At 48.5% G+C, this 22,526-nt stretch overlaps 1 protein-coding gene across 5 annotated transcripts; it reads left to right on the forward strand.

The window, feature by feature from the left end:
* The first annotated feature begins 544 nt into the window (after window positions 1-544).
* On the forward strand, window positions 545-21,191 carry LOC100304385 (leunig-related8). 5 transcript variants are annotated; one of them, XM_008649774.4, is made up of 6 exons: window positions 591-918; window positions 1,336-1,644; window positions 9,548-10,445; window positions 11,589-11,690; window positions 12,488-13,117; window positions 20,539-21,191. In XM_008649774.4, exons 3-6 carry the CDS (start codon window positions 9,651-9,653, stop codon window positions 20,809-20,811), a joined length of 1,800 nt encoding a protein of 599 aa, XP_008647996.1. In that variant the 5' UTR covers window positions 591-918; window positions 1,336-1,644; window positions 9,548-9,650; the 3' UTR covers window positions 20,812-21,191. The 5 variants fall into 5 exon arrangements, with proteins under 5 accessions (XP_008647998.1, XP_008647996.1, XP_023156068.1 ...); XM_008649776.4 differs by lacking the exon at window positions 1,336-1,644 and having other exon boundaries at window positions 545-918; window positions 12,488-13,146; window positions 20,539-21,163; XM_023300300.2 differs by lacking the exon at window positions 1,336-1,644 and having other exon boundaries at window positions 591-1,028.
* The last annotated feature ends 1,335 nt before the right edge of the window (window positions 21,192-22,526 follow it).

The raw sequence follows: 22,526 nt of genomic DNA on the forward strand, positions 1-22,526 counted from the left end.
ACCAATTGCCTCTCGGAAGTTATTTATTTCCTACGGTTTGTTATAAAAGCTGTAGGAAGTTAAAAAACCGTAGGAAGTGTATGATTTTGGTGTAGTGATCCTCTCCTTACGACTATAAAAGGAAGGACTAGGGCCCTCTTAGAGAGGGTTGGCCGCGCGGGGACGAGGACGGGGGCAGGCGCTCTCTTGGGGCCGCTCGCTTCCCTCTCCCGCGTGGACGCTTGTAACCCCCTACTGCAAGCGCACCCGACCTGGGCGCGGGACGAACACGAAGGCCGCGGGATTCCCACCTCTCTCACGCCGGTCTCCGGCCGCCTCGCTCCTTTCCCCCCTTCGCGCTCGCCCACGCGCTCGACCCATCTGGGCTGGGGCACGCGGCACTCACTCGTCGGCCCGAGGGACCCCGGTCTCGAAACGACGACACTAATATTCTTTTAGGGGACGCTCTAATATTCTGGACACTTTAATATTATTTTAGGGGACGAAATTTAAATGAAACTGTTGAAGACAGCATAAAGCAAAAGATCCGCAGGGAAGGTAACGCGGGGCGTCGCGTACTCATCTAGTCTACCCTTTGTTTTTGTTTTTTGTTTTTTGTTTTTTTAATCCTGGTGGTGCGCCTGCCTGCTGTGTGCCTGTGTGTGCCCCCTCCCTGCATCACAACCTTTTTTCCGTTCAGTCTGTTTCCCCACTCTCTCCCCAAAGCCAAACACCGGACCACCCCTCCCCCCTCCATTCCTCCCTCTCCCTACACCTCCGCTCCCTCTCGCCGCTTTCCCCCACCCAATCCGACCGCTGGGCCGCCTCCTCTCCGCCGGGGCCGGCGATTCCCCGGAGATTCCGCGCGATTCGGCTCAGATTCTGGGCTCCTCTTGTGGTTTCTCGGCGAATCGGCGGGATCGGGACTCCCGGCTGGAGGTTAGGCCCCTCCCCCTCTGCTCCGATCGCTAACCCTCGCTGACCGCCGCGTGGGACGGGGAGCTTGTCCGCTTACGTGTGCCGGTTACTGCCCGCGCCGCCCTGGCTAGGTGCGATGAACAGATGATTGAACTTTTGCTCCACAACTGGTGCTGGGTTGGGTGGTGTGTGTGCGTGTGATGGTGGCAGTGGGCGGGGAGCGATTCCGTGATCGGGGCGCGCCACGGCGCCGTCTGCTGCGTTTCCTTGTCCGATGCGCGGAGTTGGTTACTGAGGGGTACGCGTCGGCCGCGGGTTCCTGGTGGTTAATTGAGCAAGTTGCTAGTGATGGCACGAGTAGATTGCCGACGTGGATCTGCGTGTTGCCGTTAATGACTCCGTGCTGATCCATTTGCTACTTATGCTCTGGTTGTGAAGGGAATGGATGCGTGCCCCCTGTGCGTGGGAATCTTTCGGTGTGCAAGGAACGGTGCCTGTGGAAAGTAGCATTACGAGGACATGACTACAGGAGATGGCTGCTGGTGCCTGGTGGTGCTAGACAGTTGATGCTGCGTGCCTTATCCTGTACTGATATATGGACAAAATAGGATTGGCTGGATTGGGAGACTTTGGTTTACCCAAGCATGACGCTCTAGCAGCATGCTTCTTCTTGTTTGTACTTTGCAACCTAACTGCAACTTGTGCATCCCTTTGTGGAATGTGCTTGCAGTCGTAGCTTTACCATCGGTAGGTGTTGGGATTGGATTAGATCTGGAACTTTTTGGCTGCTTCGAAGGCTGGCTGATGCTGACTGGCATATGTATCGTTCACTATGCACATTCCTTTTAGTATGCTTTGTCACTTCTTGGTTCAAGTAGTAGCAGTAATCACTGCTAACCATTGGTTGTTCTTTTCCAACTACGTTGCTTGGCTACATTGTAGCAATGTTCTTTTAAATCAGAGATGCCTAGCACAAGATAGTGTTGTCATGGCTTTGCTTTGATGTGCGCAGCCTAATTTTTGTCCTGCCTTTGATTACACTGTGGGATACTATCGGAGAGGGAAATCTCCGGTCGGGTGGCGGAATGCACCCGCCCTAATCCTAAGATGAAGAGGGGGCTTAAGCGTTTTGCCTGTTGGCAGATTAACGATGAACTCAAGAACACGCAAGAGTTTAGAGTGGTTCGGGCCGCCGGAGCGTAACACCCTACTCCACTGTGTAATGTATTGAGCTTGTTTGAACTTGTGAGCCTAAGCTAGGTCTAAGTGTGCTTGAGTCTGTCCGTCGAGTGTGTTTCTTTTTCTTTGTAACGTTGCATGCCTTCCCTTTTATAGTTCAAGGGGGGAGCGTACAAGGGTGCTGAGCCCCGACATGTGGGTCCAGGAATATAATGGATGTAATACTTGGAGTTGTTTGGAGCAATCTTCTTGCACCCTGACATCCGCGATCTGCGTGGTATTGGCGTGCAGGGGAAGCTTCCCTGGCAACGCATAAGTGATGATGGCCACAGTGCACCTTGCAGCACAGACGTACTGTTTGGCAATGGACTGGACAGGCACACCGCTTGCAGGATGGTCTGTACGCCGCCTGCCAGCTGAGTGGACAGGTCACAATAAATGCTGAGGCGGCACATCGCCCGTCAGCAGGGTGGACAGGCGGCGCGTCCTCTTCGTAATAAATGCAGAGACCGCGCGGCCCAGAGGCCTTACGTCAGGCTCCGCTCGTTGGCTTACGTCACGGGCAACAAGCCACGTGGCAGCATCGGGTCTCCGCTTGAGCGGGGAGCGCAAGCGCACAGGATAAAGCCTGGACACGTGTTAGTACCGGACCCTTGCTTAGGCTAGGGTATCCCCTGTTCTGGGACCTTGTTATGGGTGGCCCGGTCCTTACTCGAAGGGATCCGGACCCCATCCAAGGGACCCGACATGCTTACTTGGGGGTCCCGGACCGTATCCGGGGGTCCGGGCTGTGCGTACAGGGGTCCGGTGCTTCCTCGTGGAGGTCCGGTCCAACTGATTGCATTCTGGTATATATCATCTTTTCTGGCCACGTGGTGCCCCTGGAGCCGTCCACGCGGTGGGGTTGGGTGCTGTTTACCGCGCGGCTAGAGATTGCCGCACGGGCATCGTGCCTTCATACTGTAGTAAGGGATACCCCTGATTTAGGGTATCGACAGTGGCCCTCGGGCCCGCCTCAGGGGAGGGAACGAGCCTGCAGATGGGGCCTAAGTTTGATTGGCGATTGGCACGCTGCTTCCGCGCGCTTGCTGTTGTAGTTACTGCCTGTTCACGCCAACTGTCACGCCTGTCCCCGCGGCTGACTGACCCGTGACTTCCGTACTTGATGGTTTCGCTGGGCCATGCGCGGGGTGCCCCGATAGGTTTTGAAAATTCACCTTCTCAGTCTTCCGCGGCGGCCTCGAGTAGGCGCGGTACTGGCGCGAGCGGTGGTGCGACTTCTCTGTACCCAGGAACCGGCGCCCAAGGAGGATGACTCGTGGGCCTAGGCCCCCGTGCCAGAGACTGGGCCGTCGGTTTCGGCGGGGGCGAAGAGGCGCGCTACCGCAGGCGGTGGTGCGCTCTTCACGCGTCGGTTCGCCTTCTCTGCACACAGAAAACGGTGCGCCAGGTGCATGACATGTGGGCCTGGGCCCACATGCCAGAGGTTGGACCGCTGGTTGCGGCGAAGACGAGGGGGCGCACTACCGCGGGGCGGTAGCACGCTCCTTTTGCGGCAGTTCGCCTTCATGACCGTTGGTCGCGGCGAAGATGAAGGGGCGCACTACCGCGGGGCAGTGGCATGCTCCTTGTGTGGCGGTTCTCCTTCTTCGCACTCGAAGACCAGCGCGCCAACTGTATGACTTGTGAGACCGGGCCCCCGTGTCATAGGATGGATACCCCGGTGTGCATCGGGGGAGACTTCTCGCGACGTTTCGAGGCGGGAGCGGGGGAGTCTGCCTTTAAAGAGGGGTTCATCCCTCGAGTAGCAGCCATGCCTTGCTTCTCTCACACTCGCGGTGCCCTTTCGCCTTTGAGCTCTCTGCGCCCCTTTGCCTTCAAGGTTTCTGCTTTGTGTTGCCATAGTTTACCATGGCCTTGTAAGTTCATCTCGAGCTGCCCAGACTGAGTGAGTGCTCGACATGGTATACCGCCTGCTTGGATGGGATGCGCCGGCGTTCGGCGGAAGGATTTGCGCCGGCGCCATCCACCCCGGTGAACTTGCCGCTGAAGAGTTCGTGCCTTTTGTCCTCCCTAGCGGGTTGGTGCTGTCGGTCTTGTGTTTCCTCTGCTGGAGGTGCGCGGCCTTGCGGGAGCGGCACTCTTCCACCGGTGCTTGGCTTCAAGGATGTTCATCAGCCTCGCGGTGGTGGAGAGCGAGCTGAGCCGCGGCTCTGCCTCCCACATGGGCTGGTGACCCGCCTCTTCCTCTAGCATTCGAAGGAAAAGGATGGTCACCAGCCTTGTGAAGTAGGCGAACTTCGGCTACGCGGTCCCGGCCAGACCGCAAGCACCCCCTGCCGCCGTGCTCCCAACTCCATGGCTTGGATGGTCTTGTCCTCACCCCCGTAGGAGGGCGGGGGCGAGGGCCTCTTTGCCATGGCGCGCACGCTGAGGTGGTCGCCGCCGCTGGGGAGGCTGCCTGGCGCAGAGGTGGTTGCCTCCGCTGGTGAGCCGCTCGGAGCAGAGGTGGCCGCTGCCGTTGGCGAGCCGCTCGAAGCAGAGGTGGCCGCCGCCGCTGGCGAGCCGTCGGAGCAGAGGTGGCCGCCGCTGCTGGCGAACCGTCGGTGCAGAGGTGGTCGCCGCCGCTGGTGAGGCTGCCCGGTGCAGAGTTGGTCGCCGCCGCTGGCGAGCCGCTCGGAGCTAGCTACCCACGCGACCCTACTGGTGTGGAGGTAGTTCATACCTGTAGAGTAGAGATGGAGCTAGGACTCCACTTGAAGGCGGATGTAATACTTTTGCTTTTTGTAAGATACTTTTGAGTACTATTTATCAAGCAGTATTAGCACTTATCTGTGTACCACTTGTCCCTGTTGTGTGGTGTAACCGATTCCTCCTTGGTACCTGCCCCCCTGGGATGTAGGCTCGGTTTGTCGAGGCTGCAGACCAACATACCTAAGAAAGAGTTGGCAATGGCCCCCAGGAGATAGCCTCGACTGGGACCTGGGCCTGCACACAGCTTCGGCTAGGGAGCATTAGTAGTACACCCGCATGACCCGCCATCTGACACTAGCCATCCTTTGATACATGCTCGGGACCTGCAGGGTCTAGTCTGGGAAGCCAAGTTGTGCGTCCGGACCCCTTGGACGGTGGTTCTAGATACTAGGGCACCCGTCGCAGAGTGGTGGAGCGTGCAGGCCCACGGTACGGGACCAGGCTGAGCGGCTACACGGCTCCGGACCACCCCAGGAGACAAGTGTCCATTCTCTAGTTCCGGACCCCAGGTTACCGGACCCACAGGACTTATAGCTCCAAATACTAGGGTACCCGTCACGGAGTGGTGAAGTGTGCAGGCTTTCGGGTACGGGACCAGGCTAAGCGGCCACACAGGCTACGGACCACCCCATGGAACGGGCTCCCGTTCTTTAGAATCGGCCCCCAGGCTGTCGGGCCCTCCTGCTTTCGTAGAGAGGTCCTAAACTGCAAGCCTGGCTGTTCAATTCGGATGTCATCATGCCTGATGTGATGGGAATTGCCTGGGTGGGTTAGATGAAATAACATCCGTAAAACTGCAAGGTAAGACCATGGAGCAGTAGGATAAAACTATCATAGAGGCACATCTGAGGGGGTAAATCTTTTCTTTATAACCTGTCATGCATGGGTGTAGACCAACAGGTCGGGCTTATGAGGGTGGACCTCACCGGGCTGGCGTACACGTATGCGTTACCTAGTTACAAAAGGGAGAAAAATTCGACCCCTCAGACTTGCTCCTATGGATAGAACTTACAGAGATGCTCCAGTGGCCAGGAAGAGGTACTCCTTCAGTCGTAGCAAGATAGTCACCCCCGGGTTGGTGTATTCCCGTCACCTTGAAGGGTCCTTCCTACCTGGGGGAGAGTTGCAGAGCCCTTCTTTGTTTGGTACTTGCCGTAGGACTAGGTCCCGACCCTGGGTTCCCATCTGCGTTTGATGACGGAGTCCTCGTACTCATGCTGTAGCCATTTCTGCATGGACTTGTCAGAAGTCTGGACCCGTGGGGAGTCCAGAAGGGTTTTCGGGGGAAGGTAGGCTTCGGCCCCGTAGACCGGGGAGTACGGGGTCCCTCCGAGGGTCCATCTAGTTGTCGCCACCGGAGTAGGAGTCTCCGGCGAAGACATCCTTCAGGTCCCCCTCGGGTGACTGATACCCGAGGTCTCGTTCAGCCGCGGCCACCTCGCTGTCGTCGACCCTTTCCTTGCCAGGTCGGCGACGGGGTGGGGAGCCTTCCTTGGAAAACTGCTCGCGCCGCTCGCTGACGTGTTTCGCGAGGTCGATGATCTCGCGACATTTCGCGGCGCTGTGGCAACCGTTGGGGTGCACAGGGCATGAGCCGCTGTTACCCCTCTGCGGCCGTGGGCGTTTGTTGCGGTCGCCTCGGCCTCCAGTCGCGGCTGCGACGACTAGAGCGGTGGACCGCGACTTCTGGTGGTCGCGGTCCTTCTTCTTTTTTCTTTTTACCGTCCCGGGGGACAGTACCCGAGCCACCCGTCTGGGTAACCCCGGTCTGCGGGGCCGAGTGCCATGCACGGCCCTCGGCGGCTCTGGCGCACTTGTCGGCCAGAGTGAAGAGTGTGGAGACAGTCTCCACGTCATGCGTGGCCAACTTCTCCAACATTTTCGCATCATGTACTCCCTGACGGAAGGCCGTGATGATGGAAGCATCGGAAATGCGAGGTATAGTACCTCGCACCTTGGTGAAGCGGGAGATGAACGTCCGGAGAGTCTCCCCGGGCTCCTGCCTTACTGCGTGGAGGTGGGCTTCCACACCGTGTTGCTGGTAAGCGCTGGCGAAGTTTGCAACGAATCGCGCGCAGAGCTCTTCCCAGGAGTAGATTGACCCTGGGGTGAGGTTCATGGGCCAAGTCCGGGCAGGCCCAGACAAGGCGACATAAAAATTTTATGTCGCCATCACAGCGGTTTTTTCACCTGCTGCTGTGATAGCGGTGACGTACACCTGCAGGAATTCCGACGGATTTGACGTACCGTCGTACTTTTCCGGCAGGTGCGGCCGGAACTTGGATGGCCATGACGCCGCGCGAAGATGATCCGCGAGGGCGGCGCAGCCTACACCGGCCAAGGGGACACCCGCTTGGGACCGGGTGCCCATTGGGGCCTGCGGTGCTACCGCAACGAAGTCTTGATCGAGGTTGCGACCCTCGATGTTTTGCCGACGCTCGCGCGCCCTCTCTAAAGAGATCCGGGCGTCCTCTCCCGCATGCCTGCGGTTGAGCTCTGCCCGGAGGTCGTCGGTCTGCGCGCCCCTTACTGAGGGTGAGCGCACAGACGTCGTCGCCTCACGTTGGCGTCGGGATGACCGAGGCTTGGACCTGGTCGAGGTGGAATGCGCCATGCCGAGCAGCCGGTCGACGTCGTCGCGCCACTGCTTCATGGCCCCTGACGAGGCCGTGGAGCTTGGAGGGTGGCGCAGCAACTCTCTGGCCGCGGACAACGCGCCGGGCGCCGCTCTTGACGGAGTCCGGGACGTCTGCGCAGTTGTATGCTGCCGTGCAGCGTGCACACCAGCAGTGCCCGGCACAGGGCGGTTGGGAACCTGTGGCGTGGAAGAAGCAGCTTCTTCCTCCACCACGAAATCCACCGAAGTCTCGGTGCGGTACTCAACGATTTGCACCATCATGCTGAGCGAGAAAACAAGCAAAAACCTAATGCCAAGAGCCCTACCTGGCGCGCCAAATGTCGGAGAGGGAAATCTCCGCCGGGTGGCGGAATGCACCCGCCCTAATCCTAAGATGAGGAGGGGGCTTAAGCGTTTTGCCTGTTGGCAGATGAACGATGAACTCAAGAACACGCAAGAGTTTAGAGTGGTTCGGGCCACCGGAGCGTAACACCCTACTCCACTGTGTAATGTATTGAACTTGTTTGAACTTGTGAGCTTGAGCTAGGTCTAAATATGCTTGAGTCTGTCCATCGAGTGTGTTTCTTTTTCTTTGTAACGTTGTATGCCTCCCCTTTTATAGTTCAAGGGGGGGGGGGCGTACAAGGGTGCTGAGCCCCGACATGTGGGTTCAGGAATATAATGGATGTAATACTTGGAGTTGCTTGGAGCAATTTTCTTGCACCCTGACATCCGCGATCTGCGTGGTATTGACGTGCAGGGGAAGCTTCCCTGGCAACGCATAAGTGATGATGGCCACAATGCACCTTGCAGCACGGGCGTACTGTTTGACAATGGACTGGACAGGCACGCCGCCTGCAGGATGGCCTGGACGCCGCCTGCCAGCTGAGTGGACAGGTCACAATAAATGCTGAGGCGGCACATCGCCTGTCAGCAGGGTGGACAGTCGGCGCGTCCTCTCCGTAATAAATGCAGAGACCGCGCGGCCCAGAGGCCTTACGTCAGGCTCCGCACGTTGGCTTACATCACGGGCAACAAGCCACATAGCAGCATCGGGTCTCCGCCTGAGCGGAGCGCAAGCGTACAAGATAAAGCCTGGACACGTGTTAGTACCGGACCCTTGCTTAGGCCAGGGTATCCCCTGTTCTGGGACCTTGTTATGGGTGGCCCGGTCCTTACTCGGAGGGATCCGGACCCCATCCAAGGGACCCAACATGCTTACTTGGGGGTCCCGGACCGTATCCGGGGGTTCGGGCTGTGCGTACAGGGGTCCGGTGCTTCCTCGTGGAGGTCCGGTACAACTGATGGCATCCTGGGATATATCATCTTTTCTGGCCACGTGACGCCCCTGGAGCCGTCCACGCGGTGGGGTCAGGTGCCGTTTACCGCGCGGCTAGAGATTGCCGCACGGGCACCATGCCTTCATACTGTAGTAAGGGATACCCCTGATTCAGGGTACCGACAGATACACTGCCAAGGAATCAGATAATTCTAGACTGACAAGGAATTGTGTCTTGATACCTTCAGATATAAAGATTAATGACCAGAAATCTATGGCTCCCTTTGCTGAGTAGCTAATGGATGTTTTATTCTTGTTGTCAAGTGAGTGCAGTCCGAGGCCAGGATGAAATCTGTAGTGGGACTGTGGCCTATTATTTATTTCTGACTGTATACAATATAATTTTCATTCTGGTTCCTTATCCTTTATCTCTGAGACTTTACTATTAGGCTCTGTTTGGTTCACAGGAATTGAGAGGAATTGGAAAGTAATCTAGTAATGAATTGGGAAGCACTTTCTAATTCTATATATTGGATTCAATTCATGGGAAGGGTACCCCTCACCTTCAATGTCACTGGTGGCTTCATTTTTATGGTTGGTTGGCAGATAGCCCATGTCACATGTGGTATATGTATTATGTCTAGTAGGATTGCTTGTCACTTTGTCCTCAATGCAATGTGTTCATTGCATTAGTTGTGATTATTTTTTATATTATGAAAATTTCCCTTGAGTATGCACTACATACTGTACCAGTTTGAGCCGAACAGAATTGTGACCTTGCTTGATAATTCATGACTCACTTTTTAATTCCTTCTCTGCAGAATCTTCCGTCTCTTTCGCTAACTGTTTGGATCATTTTACGTGGAGATTGCATGCCATCACCTTCCTTGAAGTGAAAAATATATGGGCTGATCTTGGCATTTCATGGGAGGTTTTGAAGATGATGAACCACCCTCAAAACGCGCAAGAGCATCCTCAGTAGAATCTGCAAGTTTACCAGACTGTTTCTTGTTTTCAAAATCTGCCAATCCTTTGGGAAGTACAATGGCTAGACCTTTGCCTTCCCAAGGGAAAGAAGCTATGGTTGGTTCCAAGGGTGTTATTAAGAAGGAGGAATTTGTTAGGATAATCAGCAAAACTCTGTATAGTCTTGGATATGAGAAAAGTGGAGCAGTTCTGGAAGAGGAATCAGGGATTACTTTACATAACCCTATGGTGAATCTTTTCAGAGAGCAGGTGATTGATGGGAATTGGGATAATGCGGTTGTTACCTTGAATAAGATTGGCCTTCAAGATGTAAACATCATGAAATCTGCGGCATTTTTGATATTGGAGCAGAAATTCTTTGAACTTCTAAGAAATGACAATGTCATGGGCGCTATGAAGACTTTACGACGTGAGATCACACCCCTTGGTGTGAATAGAAAAAGAGTGCATGAACTGTCGACTTGTATGATTTCTTGTTCTCCACAGCAGTTGTTCCTTGGGTTTTCAAAACTTGGCATTGATTCTTCTAGTTCAAGGTTTAAGCTTCTAGAGGAATTGCAAAAGGTGCTCCCTCCAACTGTTATGGTGCCAGAGAGGAGGTTAGAAAATTTAGTTGAGCAAGCACTTACTGTACAAAGAGATGCTTGCTACTTCCATAATTCTGTTGATGGGTTGTCACTTTACATTGATCATCATTGCGGGAAAGATCAGCTACCATCTCGCACGTTACAGGTAAAAAAAGCTCTGGCACCTGCTGCGGTGTTTGCTTGGAGTGCTAAGGCCCTACATAAGCGCTAGTGCTGTGTCTGCTGGTTAGCCACGCATGTACTGTCTTCCTTTGTCATTTGTATTTTATTTAAAACACTTCTCAATGGTTCCTTTTGTTTTGTATTTCATTGCAATTATTAATGAAAAGAATGGAAGTCCAATGTTTTTTTTTCTCGAACGCGCAGGAGTGCTGCGCATCATTATATTGAGAGAGAGAAAGGTCCGAAATGGACCACAATACAATGCCCAAACAAGGCAAAAGAACACAGGGAAAAAGACCAGAACATTAATACAAATAGGGGAAAAAACTCTATCCTTATCTCATGCTGTAATAGGATGACCTCAGCTGTCACAGCATTAAGCACTAGAAATAGTCCTGACCCTAGAAAAGGCAGCTGGGAGGCCAAGGCTTTCAAGTTGCTTTGCACCAGCTCTACTCCAACACTCCACTTCATCCATAAGCAGTCTTTGAATGGTGCTCAAGGAAGGACTTGTTCCATCAAAAACAGCCCTGTTGCGATGGAGCCATAAGCACCAGACTCCCAGAATAATGATACTATGAATACCTTTTCTGATTTGTTTGGGCACTCTCCTATGCACCTTGCCCCACCACTCAGCAAAAGAACCCACATCTCTATCAGGCGTGATATGGCATGATGCTGTAGCTTGCAAATTTGTTGTCATGATCCAGCTTTATAGCATGTAGACCTCTTAAACTTCCTTCTAGGTTTCCCTTGCTCCATCTCCCTCTTCTTTCTCCCCACTTCTCACTATCTGTTGCCAAATAATAATTTGTACAATTCAGTTGACTGCATAGGTATTTTATCAGAAAAAAGTTAGATAAGAAATTAAGAATTGAGTGCCACTCATCTTCACACTTCATAAAAATATTCTGTTAGCTGAGGTTATGCTTTCTTCGTTAAAAAACTGTTCTTTTAATTGAGAAAAATAAACAGAAACTTGCAAGTTGCATTGTGTCGTACTTTGTTTCACTTCTAACTGGATGTAAAAGAAATAGATAGTTTGGTTACCAGAACTAATTTTTTTCTAGTAGCTGCATATCTTAGAGTTCGATGCTTTGAAATTCATGTAAAAAAATTGTTGCAGGTTTTGCATGCACATCATGATGAAGTGTGGTTTGTCCAATTTTCAAACAATGGGAAGTATTTAGCCTCAGCGTCAAATGATAAATCTGCAATTATATGGGAGGTAAACTTGTGAACCTTTGCTTCTAACGTCTCCTTTTCTCGTGGTTTGCGTGCAAACTGGATGGCCTGTTCCTTGGTTCCTAGTTTACATCTGATGTCAAGAACTGAACTTGTCGAATCTTACTAATGCTTTTCATCAACTTTTCTTCTATATTTTTAACAAAAGGTTGACTTTCAAATTCTTGGCTATTTTCAAAACGAAGACCGAAGTTTGCCATTCCATATTACATTTTTTCCGCTGAAAGCCCACTACTTATTACATCTTGTTAGTTTCTGGAACTAAGTACGTTCAATTTAGATGTTTGCCAGGTTTGCTCCCAAGCTTGCATCCTGGCACTTATCTATGTTCTTGTTGATCATGAAAGTGTCTGTCCCCACCATCTTACATGGTCTTTATATGGGCTGATCTTCTGGAGTCTTCATACGGAAATTTACCATAAATAGTTGGAGTGCTCCCGCTCCACCAAAATGGTCGGATGCGAGCGCTCTCTCGAGCGCTCTCCTCCCTCTTCTTCCCTCTACACTCATATGACTCTCCAACCAAACAAAGAACGGAGTGGCTCCGCTCTATTCTACTCTTCAACCAAACAAAAAATAGAGTGGCTCCGTTCTACTTGTCAAACAGAGAATAGAACGGCTCCATTCTCAAAAACTAGAATGGAACCGCTCCATTCTAATTGACTCTCCAACCAAACACACCCTTAGTTTTTACTTCTGTTCTGTTATTGACCATGCTATGCGCTTTACTTTCTCACTCTTTCATTTGTCTATTCGTGAATTAATCTTTTCATTTCTTAGGTTAATGAAGATGGAGAGCTATTACTGAGGCATACATTGAGTGGTCATCAAAAGTCAGTGATGATGGTTGCATGGAGTTCAGATGATTGCCAGCTCCTCACATGTGGGCAGGAGGAAGCCATCAGACGCTGGGATGTTAAATCTGGCAAATGTCTTCATGTTTATGAACATCCTGGCATTGGTTTGAGATCATGTGCTTGGTTTCGAGATGGAAAGCAAATATTGTCTGGTCTAGCTGATCAAACCTTTTGCATTTGGGATTTAGATGGTAAGGAAGTAGATTGCTGGAAAGGGCAGAGATCGGCAACAACATCTGATTTTGCTGTAGCAAAAGATGGAAATCTTATAATAAGCTTGAGTAGGGACAATGCAATTCTTCTATTTGATAGGGAGACAAAACATGAGAGAATAATTGAAGAGGGTAGTACAATTACTTCATTTTCTCTATCAGAAGATGGTGATTTCCTGCTTGTAAATCTTGTAAGTGAAGAGATTCATTTGTGGAACATAAGAAATGATCCTGTTCGAGTCAACCGATACAATGGCCATAAGCACAGCCGGTTTGTGATAAGGTCTTGTTTTGGCGGATCTGAGCAGGCGTTCATTGCTAGTGGGAGTGAAGATTCACAGGTATGATGGTTGCCTTGTGATCCACCTAGGTACTATAGAACTAATATTGTACTATATGTGCACTTACATTTTGTTGTCTTAGTGTGCTGTTTTTATTAATATATGTGTTACTCCCAGCAAAATGCTGTTCTACGCAATCATATTTATTGTTCGATGAGTTGAATCTAATGGAGAATGCAGCTAACCCCCACCCCCCGTTCCAAATTATTGCGTATATCTAGGTGCTATGCACCTAGAAAAGGCAAAACAACTTATAATTTGGAAACATGTTTGTCATTTGAACCATGCTCATTTTTTAGATAATGGAAAAATCATCCGACCTTGGCCTCAAATGAGGTTACAGCCATTTATTACAAGGGACGGAGGCATATTGCCAAAACTCCTCCTATGACCACTTTAGAGAACCCCAACTAGCCAAATTAAAGAACTTCAGCTACCGAACCACAGCTACTACATATTTAAACGCAACGCAGACCCCCATCCAAAATTGCTAAAGAACTGTAGTAGCACCCTCTCCACATTACGACATGAAGACTTTATTAACTCTTGGTCCTCCCTTCTAGGCTGAAGCTGAGACCAGAAGCGGCACCAATATGTTGCTCTGAAGGTTACCTGCACACATGATTTAGGAGATGAATTATTGAACACCACATCATTTCTACTTAACCAAATAGCCCAACAAATTGCCGATGCAACGGTTAATAGTAAGTTTCGAACTCTGGGAAGCCTCCCGCTCGCCCAAACCCCAAACAAATCATTAACATCCCGAGGAGGTCTCAACCCCGTGCTTATCTGAATCAACCGCCAAATGAATGACGCATACAAACAACTGAAAAATAGGTGCTTTATTGTCTCCGGTCTACTACAAAAGCAACATATCTTATTACCATTCCAATGCCTCCTAGCCAAGTTATCCTTTGTTAATGTTACCCCTCTTTTGAGGTACCACATAAAAATCTTAATTTTCAGAGGAAGCCTAAGTTTCCAAAGGTCCTTATTATGCACCCCCAACCCATTGTTAAGAGATGCCAGATACAGAGACTTAACCGTAAACATCCCGTTGGCGGTCAAGTTCCATCTGAACAAGTCCCTGTTTGAATTCAAATCGGTATGCGCAACAAGTGAGACCAATTGAACCCATTGGTCCCTCAATTGTTGAGCCAAACCCCTCCGAAAGGATATATTTAAGGGCACCGTGGAGAACACACAGGCAACAGTAGAGTTCTTCCTCCTCGCTAGGTTATAAAGAGACGGAAAACGAAGTTTTAACGTTCCCGACCCGAGCCAATCATCCTCCCAGAAACGCACCTGGGACCCATCATGAATCACAAAGGTTCCTTTACTAATGAATGTGTCCTTAACTTTCATAAGACCACTCCAGAAGTGTGAATCAGTGGCCCTACGCTGCGCCTGGGATAAGGTTCGATTGGCCAGATATTTACGTCTCAATAATGATTGCCACATCCCTTCTTCATTGAGAAGTTTATACAACCATTTGCTTAAGAGGCATTTATTATGAACCTCTAAATTCAAAATGCCTAGCCCGCCAACCTCCTTAGGTTGACAAATTACATCCCATTTGGCCAGCCTATATTTTTTCTTATGGCCCTCCCCTTGCCAGAAAAAACGCGATCTGAAATAATCTATCTTCTCCAGCACACCTTTTGGTACCTCAAAGAAAGACATCATAAACATCGCTAGACTGGTCAACACAGAATTAATTAATACGAGCCGCCCTCCTACTGACATAAGTTTTCCTTTCCAGCTGCTGAGCTTTTTCTCGAATTTGGCCTCCACTGTTGTCCACTCACCAATTGTCAATCGACGGTGGTGCATAGGAATCCCAAGATATCTGAAGGGCAGCCCACCAGAACTGCAACCAAACAGCTGTGTGTACCTCCCTTCATCCTCTTTTGCCTTCCCATAACAGAATATCTCACTCTTGTGAAAGTTTATTTTAAGACCAGATAACTGCTCAAAGGCACATAATATGAGCTTCATATTCGTTGCCTTTTCCAGATCGTGATCCATAAACAAAATTGTATCATCGGCGTATTGCAGAATGGATAGCCCCCCATCTACCAAATGCGGCACCAAGCCCTTGATCTGGCCATTTTCCTTTGCTCTATTAATCAGGGTAGCAAGCATGTCCACTACCAAGTTAAAGAGAATAGGAGACAGCGGATCGCCCTGCCTCACCCCTCTATGGGTCTGGAAAAAAGGACCCATGTGATCATTAACTCTAACCGCAACATGGCCCCCCTTCATGAAAGACTCGATCCAACTACACCAGGTACTTGAAAAACCTTTCATACGAAGGGATTGTTGAACAAAGCTCCACTTCACCTTATCATAAGCTTTCTCGAAGTCGATTTTGAAAATGACCCCATCCCTTTTCTTCGTATGTAGCTCATGAATAGTCTCATGTAAGACCACCACCCCCTCCATAATATTTCTTCCTGGCAGGAACGCAGTCTGCAGGGGACTGATTACATTCTGCGCAACCTCTGTGATCCTCTTAGTCGCCACCTTTGTGAAGATTTTGAAACTGACATTTAGGAGACAAATTGGTCGGTATTGTTGAACCGAGATTGCCTCCCGAGTCTTAGGAAGCAAAATGATAGTCCCAAAGTTAAGACTATACAAAGGGAGATTTCCTGAGTGGAACTCACGAAACAAAGCCATAAGATCATCTTTAATAACATCCCAACAGATTTGATAAAATTCCGCCGGGAATCCATCAGGACCTGGAGCCTTGTTATGTTCCATACTAAAAACCACCGCTTTTACTTCATCTTCAGAAAATGGCTGGGTGAGCTTCTCGTTCTCAACTTGAGTAACTTGTATTATATCATCTCTAAGATCCTCATCCAGACTAAAAGACGTGCTTTCTGGGGGGCCAAAGAGATTTTTATAATAACCAGTTATATGACTTTTTAATTCTCCCTCGTCGTATAACATACGAGCTCCATCCGTCATCTGGAAGATGCGATTCTTCCTGAATTTTCCATTGGCTATCATCTGAAAATATTTAGTATTACTATCCCCCTCCAGGAGCTCCTTGACCTTCGCTCTTTGATACCACTTTATTTCCTCCTCCCGGAGTAGCTGAGCAAGCCTGTTCTGTAAGTAGTTGCGCAGATCCAACTCCGAAGTACTCAACAGAACTACTTCAGCTCTCTTATCTAAATCATCAAGCTTAGCTATGATCTCATTTTTTTCCTTTTTCAACAACCCCGAAGTGTGCATTGCCCAACCCCTTAAGTGTTGGCGCACCTTCCTAATCCTGGCTTGCCATTTCTCCAAAGGAGTAGAACCACTTGTCTCATTTACCCAAATATCTTTTACCATATCCACAAAACCATCCCTCAGAAACCAGCCTAGTTCTAACTTGAACGGAGGAATTGTTTGGGCGGTTACAACACCTGTGCTAAGAAGCAGAGGAGTATGATCGGATATATTTCTCGACAAGGCATGTACCGAAGCTCTAGGGTATTTTCCCTCCCATTCTGTAGCTACCAAAATCCGATCCAACTTCTCATAAGTCGGAATATCCCTAGTATTAGCCCAGGTGTACCTTCGCCCCGACATCTGCAATTCTCTTAGATCAAGACCATCAATTACCGCATTGAAAAGGAACGGCCAACGATGATCAAATCTATCATTATTTTTCTCAGATGGAGATCGTAAAATATTAAAGTCTCCCCCAATGAGAATAGGTAAAGTTTCTGTATTGCTCAAACGGACTAGCTCAGAAAGGAATTCTTGTTTGAAGCAGTCCTGGGCAGGGCCATACACCGAGACAAGAGCCCATTTAAAACCATCTGCCTTATCAAGCAAATTAAACTTAATAAAGAAATCCCCTTCCGTGATGGCACCAACATCAAAGACATCAGCGTCAATTCCTAACAACATCCCCCCAGATCTACCATGAGGTTCTTTGCAATGCCAGATAAAATTTTTCCCAGCACACAAATTCCTTAGTAGATGATCTGGGAAGGATTTGCGGCCTGTTTCAGAGAGGGCAATAAAATTGAGACCGTGTTCTTTGGTCAGATCCGAAATGTATCTAAGTTTTTTCAAATCCTTGAACCCATTGCTGTTCCAAAAGATTCCTTTCATTGGTAAACAATTAATTAATAATCAAGCCCGACCTTTTTTCTTAGAACACAACGAACCCTGACTAGATGGTTTTGTACAGACTGACTTAATCAGCCCATCAGTGCCATCCGTCTCTTCATGCATAATATCCCCACACAAATGATTTAAAATGAAATGATCAAACTCTTCGTCCTCTACTATTCCCTTTCCCATAAAATCAGGTAAATCAGCCTTGTTCTTACCCACTAGCTGATCCTGAACTCTATTAATCTCTAATTTTTTCAACTGATCAATAGAGGAAGCAACTGAACTAGGATTAGAACCCACTAAAATGCCAATATTTTTAAAAGAATCCAGAATATAATTATCGGGTAAACTAATAAAGGAAACATTGTTACCTTTAGTCGGCTGGTCGTCCAGGTTGTATCCCGCTTTCAGCCGTATTGCTCGAACTAGCGAGTCTTCACTCACCGAATCAGAGCGGCGCGAGCTACGACGCAGTGCTTGCACTTTTCCTGTCAACGCCTCCGGGATACTGCCCAACTTTTCAATACTAACAGCATTGACCGAGAGACTGGTACCCTGAGATTGTCCCAGATCCAGCTGTGTAGGGCCAGCGCACACCGATTTCCCACTGGTCGTGTTGCTGTTCAGCATAGAATCCGACACCTTATTAACTGCCCCTGCTGAATCCTTTGATGTTCCCTTCAAGCTCGCCCCCTTATTCCCTCTTTCACCTATATTGTGATCCTTGTTTTGATCCTGAAATTCATCATCATCATTATCCCCGATATGATCCATATCCATCGGCAAAGGCTGGTCACCATCAGCTGCTGACTCCACCCTGAATTTCAGTTCATATAAGTAGTCTCCAATTACCACATCAACTACTAGCGGAATCAAATTCGGGTCAAGCACGGCCACCTTCAGCCTTGCCCTGTCAAACTTCCGAGTAAACAACATATCCACCTCTTTTGAGATGCCTAGCATAGAACCAACCGCCCAGATTACCGAGTACTCTCTAAGTTCCTTAGGTAAACCAGTGAACTGCACCCAAGCCTTAGGCATCTCATATTTTATTTCCTCTCCAAACCCCTCTTCCTTGACAAGCATCTGTGCACCAAATTTTGTATGAACAGTTCCCCACTCGATCATACGGTGAAGTTCACCCCTGGAAGGGAAACACGTCGAGAACACATTGTTCCCCACACACTTCACACACCAGTCCCAATCAGCAGCCACCAACCTTTTAAGCTCATTCAAAATCTGCTCTTCATTCATGGAACCCTCCACAATAGACACTGTACCATTGCAGCCACCTTGCCTCTGCTTTACTGGAATGGGTTGGGGTATAAAGTAAAACCCCAATCCCTCCACCGCATACCCGCAAGGTATTGCAAAAGTTTTGCAGGCACGAACCACCGGACATTTCGAAGTTAAGTGAGTTTTGACATCACAAATTTCACAAAATAGCTCAATATTACAGTCACTCAACTGATGTCCTTTATTTTTGCACCTGAAACAAAACGACACTTTCTCTTTTGAACTTGAAATCACAGAAGAACCCACCTTGTCATCCAAGTGGGTTGGAGTAGACAATTCTTTGATGGTCTCCAACTTTGAACTGTGTTGGGACCCAATATTCGGACCTGCTGGATTCCCCCTCGAGTTCTGAATGTGCTGGCTCTTCCCCACAGACTGCTGCAGCAAGGAAACAATCTGTTCCATGGTACTATCTGGAACAGGCCTGACAGCGCTACTGTTGCCAATTGATGTTGTAATTGCCTGTTGGAGCAAGTCCACAGCGTTTGATACTTGAGGAGTCACCGAAGAAGCCCCTGAACCTCCCAGACCCTGTCCAGCGACCATCACAGAGGAAGCCCCTCCATTTGAAAACCTGCTGTGAACACCTCCACCCCTAGACTGGGTTGGCAAAGTACGACCACCATAGAACCGGCCTCCGGCAGAAGCACCTCTTCCACCACGCCACGCTCCAGCACGGCCCTGTCCACCTCCCCGACGTCCAAAAGGACGGCCTCCGCCACCATAACCAGGATGGAACACTGGTTGGGATCCACCGCGTCCAAAGTCAGTGTTCAGTCCCATACCAGCGACATATCCTCCCGTGCCCCCAAGCTGTTGCTGACCGGTGGAAAAACCTCCAGCGCCCTCGGACTGATGCTGGCCGCGACTGCCTCCACGCCCTCCAGTATCACCAACCGGCGCCATTGCGTTCCTTACAGCCTCGACGAAGGTGCCAGGAGCCACACCCCGGGAGGAAATGTGTACCGCCCTGGCAGCAGAAGAACTGGTGCCTGAGCGGGAGAACAAGGAAGCCAGCCCAGCAGTTGGCCTATAAGGAATCCTAGGACTGAGAATCATATGTTGGGCCCTCCCATTCCAACGGGGACAAGCACTAATTAAGCCAACATTCCTTGATTCCAGCAACCATGCTCATTGCATTGCATTATTCTTCTGTATATGATAAAACATTCAAACATCGTGTGACATGGAAATCATTGGTTAACTTGGACAATCTTGCAATTGGCATGCCTATGTCTAGGCTGGTCTTAGGTTTATTAATAATTTAATATGCATGCTTAATTGCTTATATCTGTCTGTACATGCTAGTTTTCACCACCTATCTTCTATAGTTTCATACGTTTGGCATGCAGTATATTTGTTGTCACTGTCTATCACACGTCTTTGACCAAATCTTGCTGCTGGTTTATTTCCAGGACAGGGCGATGCCTATTATGAATGTTATAAAAATGTTAAAATTATCTGTTTCTTTCAGCTGAATGCTTTTTCTGATGAACTGTTATACTTCAAAGGGGTGTAATGGAGGCATGTAGTGATGACATCCATATATCTTGTAGGCAGTAGAAAATATGATACATTGGGTTCCAGTAATAAAAACCAAAAAAATGTTACTCCCCTCTTTCGAACTGCAAGTTGTTTGTGCTTTTTATAGATACATTGTTTTTACTACATTCCTAGACACCGTGAATATCTAGATGTATAGCAAAAATTATGTACCTAAAAGGTCAAAATGACTTTTTTTTTGAAATGGAGGAATTACATCTTAAAGCTGCAATGAGAAAGAGAAGATTTAGCCTTTGCAATGTCTAGCTCTGCGGTTGGTGGTCCAATCACGGTTCAATGCATGTTCTCTTGTACCCTGCAAGCATGCTTGTGCATATGGTCGTACTATAGACTGCACTGTTTACAGAGTGAAATTTGAAATAAGATATGATGATGAGTAAGCTGATGGAGATAGCTTTAGTAAAGTAATAATGTGCAACACTTCATGTTTCCAGGTCTACATATGGCATAGAGCCACTGGTGATCTCATTGAGACTCTCGCTGGTCACTCGGGCACAGTCAACTGCGTAAGTTGGAATCCTGTGAATCCCCACATGCTCGCATCAGCGAGCGACGATCACACAGTTCGTATATGGGGGGCAAAGGTCAGTCTTAAGCGCAAGGATGTTGGGAGCAGCAATTGCAACAGTAACGGGTTCCACCACTCGAATGGAAATGCACATGGCAATGGTTTCGCTCACCAGTGCAACGGGAACAGCACCAAATGATTTGCCAAGGCAATGTACCCCCATGGATGGTTGACTGGCATCTGTAAATCCCCCTTTACTTCCCTCCTAGAACAAGAGTCGCCGCCGAAATAGTAAAAGAAAAGAAAAGCAAAAAAGAAAGCTGCAGCACAAAGTGTGGGCAACCTGCTGGGTTTCGTGCGCCATCTTTCCCTTGTTCTATCATGACAGCCATCACATTTATTTCTTAATTCAAGATGGGATGGAATTATGATATTACTTTGCGTCTTTGATATCTTGATTTATCCTCCCTGATTGATTGTAACTTCATTTTGATGGTGGTGATGGTTAACTCTGATTGCTGTCTAAACAACCGGACGGAACTTATCATAAATTTAAGTAAAATCAGTCATCTAGTTCAAGGGATCAAGTGGTTTGTTTGATTGCCATATTATTCCCTATAAGAAAATATCTAGTGTAAATGGAAATTTAGATGGTTTCTCATATCAAATATCTAAGACTATCTTCAGGAGCTTATCCATACCTATCATACCTATACTCATATGGATGAAATGTTGGCCACAGTCTAAACCCATCTTACCTATATCCATATTCAAATACTATTATGTGATCGTTATAGTTTACAATATAAGATAGTGTTTTGGGTGAGGATATGGATGAACTGTTGGCCACAGTCTAAACCCATCTTACCTATACCCATATTCAAATACTACTCTGCGATCGTTGCGGTTTAGAATATAAAATAGTATTTTGGGTGAGTATATGGATAAACTGTTGGCCACAGTCTAACGAGTGTTTGCACCATTGGTCTTCTTTAAAAATAATATATTGACCTTTTAAGACTTGTATTTTAAGATATGGAACCCCTTCGAATATAAAACTTGCATTTCAAGATGGAGGTTAGGGAATAATGAAACCCCCCCCATCCGCAATTTTTACAGGGAAAGGTAACTTCCTCTATGCATTGTTATAAGGAAAGTTTACGATTATAGATGGCTAAACATACTGTCTAAGAGCATCTCCAGGAGACTAGATATAAACCCTATCTAAATTTAGAGTACTGAGAGCTATAAAAAAGATAGATAAGTTTTTAATGGTGGATGTATCCAACAAACTCAGCAAATATAGATAATGACCTGTAAAATCTCAACTACCCAACACATACTATTCATTTTTGTTAGCGCATGAAGTTTCGTCGACGGACGACGTATTTTGGCACATCAAGTAAATCAATGTTCCAGCGCATGGGCTCTTTCTGAATTGGTCGCCGTCACGCACAACACCATCTCATCGTGCGCCAGACACAACACTTGGACGGTGTCATCACGACATCAAATGTGACATCGACTATAGAAGCATCGTCCCTTGATCCTCCCTAGCCGAGCTTAGATTATTTTTCCCATTGATCCTAGCAATATGGAGCAGACACGCTTGTCTGGAAAGATATGCATATCCCTGTGTAACCATCACAAGTATCATTATGTAACTAGATGCATCCACTTCCAGATAACCTTGGCAAAAGTCGGTCGACTAGGAGTACCAGTGGACAATTTGCCTTAAAAAAGTGAACACTGACAGCATCTTTGGACATCAATATAATACATCAAACGTATATGCACTGCAAAGTAGTTCAAACATATATATGAACATGTAACTGCATATGTAAACATATAACTTTGCACCGCACAAAAGAAACTAGCGGACCCTGTTGGCAGTCAGATTACGCACATATGCGC

The sequence above is a fragment of the Zea mays genome, chromosome 6 (assembly GCF_902167145.1).
Source record: "Zea mays cultivar B73 chromosome 6, Zm-B73-REFERENCE-NAM-5.0, whole genome shotgun sequence".
Taxonomy (NCBI): domain Eukaryota; kingdom Viridiplantae; phylum Streptophyta; class Magnoliopsida; order Poales; family Poaceae; genus Zea; species Zea mays.

Coding starts and splice junctions, on each gene's coding strand:
- LOC100304385 (XM_023300300.2), top strand. CDS start 9,651: ATGGGAGGTTTTGAAGATGATGAACCACCCTCAAAACGCGCAAGAGCA. Junction 10,446..11,588: donor TACCATCTCGCACGTTACAG/GTAAAAAAAGCT, acceptor AAATTGTTGCAG/GTTTTGCATGCACATCATGA. Junction 11,691..12,487: donor AATCTGCAATTATATGGGAG/GTAAACTTGTGA, acceptor TTCATTTCTTAG/GTTAATGAAGATGGAGAGCT.